This window comes from Stegastes partitus, unplaced genomic scaffold, assembly GCF_000690725.1.
Source record: "Stegastes partitus isolate 25-593 unplaced genomic scaffold, Stegastes_partitus-1.0.2 Scaffold1204, whole genome shotgun sequence".
In the NCBI taxonomy this organism is placed as follows: Eukaryota; Metazoa; Chordata; class Actinopteri; family Pomacentridae; genus Stegastes; species Stegastes partitus.
The window spans coordinates 250,704-258,715 of NW_007578935.1; the positions used below are offsets into that span (position 1 = coordinate 250,704).

At 47.8% G+C, this 8,012-nt stretch overlaps 2 protein-coding genes across 3 annotated transcripts in view; both read left to right on the plus strand.

Moving 5' to 3' along the window:
* Positions 1 to 484, plus strand: part of LOC103368785 (melanoma-associated antigen D1-like) — a 1,604-nt gene extending 1,120 nt beyond the window's left edge. The window contains exon 2 of one of the 2 annotated variants that reach the window (XM_008297266.1): positions 1 to 484. In XM_008297266.1, the coding sequence (XP_008295488.1) occupies positions 1 to 187 (187 nt within the window). In that variant the 3' untranslated portion in view covers positions 188 to 484. The other variant, XM_008297268.1, reaches the window with a different exon arrangement.
* A 2,079-nt stretch (positions 485 to 2,563) lies between these two features.
* LOC103368787 (fas apoptotic inhibitory molecule 1-like) lies at positions 2,564 to 5,804 on the plus strand. Its single transcript, XM_008297270.1, has 4 exons — positions 2,564 to 3,062; positions 3,650 to 3,878; positions 4,891 to 4,940; positions 5,449 to 5,804. The coding sequence occupies exons 1-4, from the start codon at positions 2,946 to 2,948 to the stop codon at positions 5,590 to 5,592; spliced, it is 540 nt and encodes a 179-aa protein (XP_008295492.1). The 5' UTR covers positions 2,564 to 2,945; the 3' UTR covers positions 5,593 to 5,804.
* The last annotated feature ends 2,208 nt before the right edge of the window (positions 5,805 to 8,012 follow it).

The following is an 8,012-nucleotide window of genomic DNA, read 5'->3' on the forward strand; positions in this document are numbered from 1 at the left end:
CCCCGCCTGGGTCCAGACCCCCGCCTGGGTCCAGACCCCTGCCTGGGTCCAGACCTCCGCCTGGGTCCAGACCCCCGCCTGGGTCCAGACATGTGCCTGGGTCCAGACCCCCCGCCTGGGTCCAGACCCCTGCCTGGGTCCAGACCCCCGCCTGGGTCCAGACCCCCGCCTCCTCTTCGTGCCTTAAGCTGTCTCCAGTATTTTCCTGACGGCGTAGAAAGTTGCCTCCAGAAAGCCAAACCGCTGCGTCGCCGTCTCGTCCTTCTTCGGCGTCTGTTTTCCGTGTTCGCCACATTCCTGGTTCCCATCAGCACACTTCCAGACACTCCTTTTGTACGAAGCTTTATCCTCCCTGACGAGTGAACGTCTGGCTTGTAGCCGCCTTTAAAGGGAATCTATTGAATCCAGGCGTCGCCCTGAAGGAGCTCTGCTGTGTCGCCTCTACAGACAAACTGTTTGATAATAAAAGACCGACTGATCACCACTTGGTGCTTCGTTGTCGCTGATTGGAGGGTTTGGTCCAGGTGTTTGTCTCAGCAGCTGGATGCAGGTTTTTCATTCATGAAGTCCAAACAGCAGCTGTTCCTGGAGAGCACGTTGGTAAGATGGGAACTCAGCCTCCACTCAGAGTCAGGGGGATAGAAGTTCACCAACCATTAAGGAAAATGAGCTGCTTACACAAATAAATTCATATTTTCCCTGAAGTTTTACCAGGAAGCAGCTTCTTGTTGTGGAGTTTATGCAGAATCTCAGATTTTATTAAAATAAATGATAATATTAATAACAAAGTGCTGTGACAGGTAGAGCATGAAACAGGTAAAGTATCAGGCAGGACAAACGGGTAAATCACACCGTCAGCGATGAAGATGCACAGAAAGGACAGGAAGTTAAAAACGCACCAATCAAAATCCAGCTTCCAGTAAAGTCTCAGATGTGATCAGATTTAAATGTTGGTTCCAGTCAAACATCAGAAACTAATTCAGACCTAAATATATTTAACATTCGTCATTAAGAGCAAACTTATTATTTCATTTTCATTCTTTGTACTTCAATATAAAATCTAAAAAATGCTGCAGTTTGTAATTTGGCCACCAGGTGGCAGCAGGGCTTCAGTTTTACACCTGATTAAAATATAACAAGAACATATTCAACCTTTTGTATTTTCCTTTGACAGATTGTAGCAAAATAGAAAAAAGTATTTAAATAATTACTTTAAATAATAATAGAAAATATTCCTGTTTTACAAACGACATTAAAAGTCTGATTAAATAATTACAACATTTTTAATATAAAAATACTTCATTTAAATAATCACTGTAGATATTTAAAAAGAAAAATGTCACAACAGGAACCGTTTGAACCATCAGTTTAAAACGCACATTAAATTATTAAGTATCATAATTATTTACAGTATTTCTGCCAAAATAATAAAATCTAAATATTTCTCTTTTATATTTTTGTTTCCAAGTTAAAAGCTGCAAACTTCAAATATTTAAAAATAAAAAACATTTAAAATCTAAAATATGAACGTTTGTAGAAACCAGTGTAAAAAGAAGCACACGAGGGTTTATGACGATTATCTTAAAATGATTTCTGGTTCTGACTCGGTCGGATTCAATCTGGAAATGGAATCTTTCCTTTCTGCCTTTTTCTCAGTTTAATGTTTTAAAGTCTGACAACATTTAAAAACAACTGAACGACACGAAGGTGAAGCTTGTGGAGGTCAAAGCAGCTCAGACTAAACTCTGAAGCCCGTCACGCCTCCGGGCCGAACAGAACCAGCCTCTGCTCGGCTGCAGGCCCAGTCGGCGCCACAGCTTCAGAATTCTTCCTCCTCTCAGAGTTGCGTGATTTGGCTGCAGCTCAGAAATGCGACGCATTTAACGGAAAACAAAGACACAACGGCGTCTTTGTCTGCTTCAAAACCGAGACGTCTGCTGGAAGAAGTGACGTCTGAGGAGGCCGACGATCAGAACCGGCGTCTGACTGAAGGCTCTGGAGGTTCACACAGCCGCAGAGATGTGAGTGGAAATGTGACTGATGTGTCAATAAGACAGAAGAAGTCTGGAAAAGAAGCTGGGCAGGGAGGAGGTCGGGGTGGACGACGGGTCACAAACACACACTTCAGGTTTTTAATTCAGGAAACTGGTTCAACGAGCACCAAACTGTAGCTGTTTGTCTGGTTCAGCTGTTTGTGGATGCAGGAGGAGGTCTACCTGGCTTTTATTTAGAAACTTAGACTTCTGGCAGGAAAACAGGTCTTTAAGAAGGAACTGTGGTCATTGATAAGGCGGGAGCAAAGACGAAGCTCAATGCTGTTGTTTTGGGGGTTTTAGTAACAAAGTCAGCTCAGGGAGGAGGTCGGGGTGGACGGACGGGTCGACCAAACGCTGGACTGTGGGAGGCTGCTGCTTCTGTTCCTATTTCAGTGACTGTTACAGATTCTAGTCATGAAGATTCTTTATTTCAACCCAAACCTTAAACTAAACCTTCATTCTGGTTCATATCTGGAAGAACAAACTAAAATGAACGCGTTTTGTTTTGTCCTAAACTCAGATATTTGGCCAGAGAACGTGAGGTGACTTGAACGTTGAACCGGTGTCGGTGTCCCGGCTGAGCTGGACCTGCAGTGTCGGTGTTCCGGCTGAGCTGGACCTGCAGTGTCGGTGTCCCGGCTGAGCTGGACCTGCAGTGTCGGTGTCCTGGCTGAGCTGGGCTGAGCTGGGCCTGCAGTGTCGGTGTTCCGGCTCAGCTGGGCCTGCAGTGTCGGTGTTGCGGTCCTGATTATCTGCGGCAGCATAGAGTGACTCACGGCGCTAAGCCTCTTACAGTAATACACCCGCTGCTGAGCCCACACCACAACGCTGTCCACATCCACACATGGCAGTTCTGCCGGTTCCCTGACCCGGGGCACGTCCCTGTCCGGACCCTGAGGAGCGCCGGAGATGCTGGGTGGAGACGTGGTCGCCGTCTGGGAGGTGGCGCTGAGCGACGGCGTCCACCGGATCGAGTTCGCTCACGGGACGACCACCGGGAAGCGCGTCGTGTACGTCAACGGGAAGGTGAGACCCGGTTCGGTTCTGCTCCTGGTAATGAGGTGTTCTGTTGATGCTTTAAGTCGGTCGAGTCCTGAGTCCGTTATGTTGTGTTTTATTGATATCTTAGTGTCTGAGTTAGTTTGGCTGAGTGGATTATTCTGAATGGATCAGTCCTCTGGTTGTGAACAGGCAGCGTGTTGGAGGAAGCCAAGAGTCAGAACCTGAGGATGAGCACAAACCTGACCAGGAAGCTGCTTAATAAAGCACTCAAGTGTAAAAAAAACAATATTACTGCAAAAGAAGTGTCAAAAACGTAGATAATAGCGCATCAGAGGTGAAAACCTGGATGTTAAAGCACCAGCGTCTGTTTAAGGAGGAGGTCGGGGTGGATGGACGGGTCTGTTGTCTTCTGAAAGCAATGTTTTACAGATTCTGCTGATTTTAATGAACAACATCAATAAAAGGTCAAAACCCTGATTGTTCTCCAACCAGACCGAGGTGTTTCTGACCCGAGATGTGCTGCTGTTATAGAGCCACAAAGTCTGTTTAAGGAGGAGGTCGGGGTGGATGGACGGACTGGTAACTGCAGCCGTCGTGTCCTTTTCCAACAGGAGGTGATCAGGAGGGACTGGATGTTCAAGCTGGTGGGTAAAGAGACCTTCACGGTCGGCGGCGCCGCCACCAGAGCCACCATCAACATCGAGGCCGTCAGCGGCTTCGCCTACGAGTACTCGCTGGAGGTCGGCGGCAAGAGCCTGCAGAAGTTCATCGACAACCGAGCCAAGACCACCAAGACGTGGCTGCTGTCGGTGGACGGAGGCGCCTGCAGGGTGGTGCTGGGTGAGGTTTATCTGCTGCAGGCCGAGGCCTTAATCCGCTCAGTCAGCTCAGCGCAGGTATTTAAGGAAGCATGACGAAGCGGTTCACCAGAACCCAGGACGCCGTGGATCTGGGTTTTTGTGGGATGTGATTCATTGTGGAACATTTAAACCAGCAGGCTGAGATCCAGTCATGACTGGATGACCCGACACTAAATGTAAAACCTTCTTCTATGTCGGATAGCAAGACGGAGGTCCAGATACGAGGAGGGCTTGATGCTGGAAGGCTCATTAGTTGTTCATTATTGTTCATAGTTGTTATAATAACTAGTAGTTCTGGTCCCAGTAGAACTTTCTGCTCTCTGGATGTTCAGGCCCAGTTAATGATGAATATCAGAACATTCTGTGCGGTCGGGGGCCACTTCCACCCCGGGGCAGCGCTCTGACGGGGTGGAAGTGTCCAGAACACACAGGCAGTACTTGGCTGCTGATGCTAGTTTAGTTAGCGCTCACACTTCTGTTTCCTGCTTGTTGAGCCGCCAAAGAGGATTTTATGGTGTTAAAAAACAGATTCATGATGTTTCTGTTCATCTTCAGCTGATATAATCTGTACGATTCTCATTATATGTAGTCTGAAGGAAAACAGTTAAAAATCAATAAAACGGCAGCAAATGTCTGTAAAACAAAGATGTTTTTGTCATGAAGTTCATCAGAGCTCAGTAAAGTTCAGTCAGCTGCTGTGAAGGAACAAATGATTATTTATAGAAATACAGATTTTTAATGTGAGTTTTAGAAAGTTTATTTTTTACAGTTAACGTGTAAATGAATGTTTTTTTCTTTTATTTAACTAGAAATCATCTGTAATGGAACAAAACAGTTAAAGTCTGTAAATATAGTTTAAATTCCAGTAAAATTCATTTAAAGTTTTTTCTTTTGCAGCGTAGATAAAATAATAAAAACTAACTGAACTAAGATGTCAGTCTCTATTGTCTGAGTTAGAATTCTAATTAAACTTCTTTTTCTTTTTCCAACAGAAAAGGACACGATGGACGTTTGGTGCAACGGACAGAAAATGGAGACGACGGTGAGAAGTAATCAGATTACATGTGTGTGTCAGTAATCAGAGTGAAGCCTTGCATGGAATCCAAAGTAATCAGATTACACGGCTTTTTGTAATCCAACCGATTACCTTACTACACTTTTAGATTCTCACATGGTTTCAGAATTTCATGTATTTTAATATTAGATGTTTTCAATGTGAATTTAATCTTTCAGGATAAATTTGCATATTTTTCTGGATACATTTTTATATTCTTGGATGTTTTTAGTATAAATATTCATATCCTGGGTTGTCTTCTGCATCATTTTTATAGTCTCGTATCCTTTTCAGTGTACATTTTGCTATTTTTCTCCGTCATATTTCATATTTTTATATGTTCTTAGTATAAATATTAATATTCTCATTGGTTTTCAGGATAATTTTTGATATTCTTAGAAGTTTTTAATATAATTTTGTCGTGTTTTCAGGTGTTTCCAGTCTAAGTCTTGATACTCTGAGGTGTTTTCAGTCTGCTCGTCTTGTGCGTCCTCAGGGGGAGTTTGTGGACGACGGCACTGAGACCCACTTTGCTGTCGGCGAACACGACTGCTGCATCAAGGCTCTGAGCGGGAAGAAGAGGAGGAGCGGCATCGAGCATCACCTGCTGCTGGACGGACAGAACGTGTCGCCTCAGTAGAACCGAGCCGAGCCGGGCCGGGCCGGGCCGAGCCGTCGGACTCTCGCCAGGTGTTTCTGGTTGCTGTTGATAAATTCGTTCTTTCTCATTTGAATTCGGTTGAATGTGTGTTTGAAGGTTTCTCAGGATGAAAACATGTGAAACAACCTTTTTATAACGTTTGGGTTCTGGTGCAGAGTGACGACATAAATAAAGAACCCAGATGGACCAGATGTGGTGTTCTGTTTGGTTTGTGGTGACTTCAGGGACACGACTGGATGAAGGAAGATTCTGCACATGAAGCCCGACCAGACACGAGACGTGGTAGAAGAAGAAAATGTTTCAAACCCGTTATCATCCTCATGAATTATATTTATTATGAGTCTGATATTTACACCAAAGGAAAAGTTTTCAACAAGACTGGAGGCTGCAGATTATTATTATCATTATTCTTATTCTTATTATCATTGTTATTATCATTGTTATTATTATTATTATTATTGTTGTCATTATTGTTGTTATTATGGTAATGTAGGGAATTTGAAGAAACAAGATCCAGCTCTTTGTGTTTATTTCTGACCATTATTTTTTATAAAACTTTAAAAACAAGACTTAGAGTTGCATTTATTTCAATAAAAATTATTGTTATAATGAATACGAACAACAACAACAATAATTCTGGAAAGAAAAAAACGTTTTAAGGAGGATTTTGAACTCTTTATCATCATCATTATTATACAAAGAAGAAGAAGAAGGAGCTATACTTCCGGTGACGGCGCTTTACGCTGAAATCCGCGCCGGAAGTGCTCGCCTGCTGCGTGCGTGTGGCTTGGCGCTCCGGAGGCTCCCGGCTGGATGTGACCGCACGGCGGGGGACGGAGACGCTGCTCGGGCTGCGACAGCGGGACGGTACCTGTGGAAAACGGAAAAGCGCGTGATTCGGCGCACCTGGCTCGGTCCCGGAGGCGCGCGGGCTCCGGTGGTGTCGCTGTCGGTGCGTGAGTCCGGCCGCCGGTGAGCGCCGCCGGTCCCGGAGACAAAACAGCGGAGGGACGCGGGTAGCAGGACCCGGGCTGCCCTCCGCGGCTGCCCGCAGAGCCGCCGTCCGGCCCCGCGGCTCCCCGGCCGCCGACCGCAGGCCGCTCCTCGGAGCTCCAGCCCCGCGCTGGGGCGTTATGTAAGGCCGGCCGCGGCGTGTGGAGCGCGGACAGCGTCCTTCGCCCTCCGGCTGGAAGCTAGTTAGCTTTAGCCGGCTAGCCGCGCAGCTAGGCCGTTCCTCGGTCCGGGACCTTCCGCTCGAAGCCGCTCCGGTCCGCCGACACCGCACCGAGCCCCGGGTCGTCTGGCGGGATATGGGGCAGCGGTGCCCGGCCCGCCGCACATCTGGAGCCGCGACGCGCCGGAGAACCGCCGCCTCCGCCGGGCAGTAGCAGCGAGTGTGTCCGCTGGATGTCGGTCCGGTGTCCCGGGGATGTAGAGGCACCGGGCCCCGCCGAGCTTCACCGTTAACCCGCTGGACGTCCCCGCTTCGCCCCCCGACATGAACTACCAGCAGCACCTCGCCAACTCGGCCGCCATCCGGGCCGAGATCCAGAGGTTCGAGTCGGTCCACCCGAACATCTACTCCATCTACGAGCTGCTGGAGCGGGTGGACGAGCCGCTGCTGCAGAACCAGATCCGGGAGCATGTGATCGCCATCGAAGGTAAGAGGCTCCGGGCCCGGTGGACGGCACCGAGCGGCCGGTTCTGCTGCCGTCCACCGGGACAGTCGGTGTTCTGCATGTTTCGGGCTGCAAGTGAGAGAAAAGGTCCAGAACAAGTCCAACAAGTGGTCCGGTTCTGGACGGGACCCCCTGACTGACTAGTGAAGGTCCAGATGTGTGCTGGTGACTCCAGCACACATCTGTTTGGTTCTGTTTACCCTCTAACTGGTGGGTTCTGCTGTTGTCGTTTAAATCCATTCAGCTGTTGGTCTGACGGAACCAAACCCATGTTCGGGTCTCTGACGGAAGCATTTAAAGCTGAAACCCGTAAACGAGCTCCGTCAGCTGGTTCTGGTTGTGGTTCTGATGAAGTTCTGTGTATGTCATATATAAACAACCCGAACCTGCTCTGAGGAGGGGCTTTTACTTTGAAGGCTTGTCCCGTAAATCCTGCAGCTTCCGGTCAGGTGACCACAGGTGACTCGGAACCAGGATGTCAGCCTCAGGACCAGCTGTTCGGGTGATGCTCCACATTCACGGGCTGGACGATGAGAAACTCTGGTTCTGATGACGTCACTCAGAGGATTAGAAACGCGATGACGTCATTCTCAGGCTGCACATCAGCCCTGTGTTGGTTCTGATGGTTCTGATTCTGTCAGTGTGTGGGGAGGTCTGGTTCCTGTGAGCGGGTCAGAGGTCAGGAGGGGTTTGTTGACAAACGAGGCTCCCACGTGATCA

Bases quoted from the DNA above. Each gene is read 5' to 3' on its own strand.
- LOC103368787 (XM_008297270.1), top strand. From the start codon at position 2,946: ATGCTGGGTGGAGACGTGGTCGCCGTCTGGGAGGTGGCGCTGAGCGAC. The intron at 3,063-3,649 runs GTGAGACCCGGT...CTTTTCCAACAG, and splicing joins TCGTGTACGTCAACGGGAAG to GAGGTGATCAGGAGGGACTG. The intron at 4,941-5,448 runs GTGAGAAGTAAT...GTGCGTCCTCAG, and splicing joins GACAGAAAATGGAGACGACG to GGGGAGTTTGTGGACGACGG.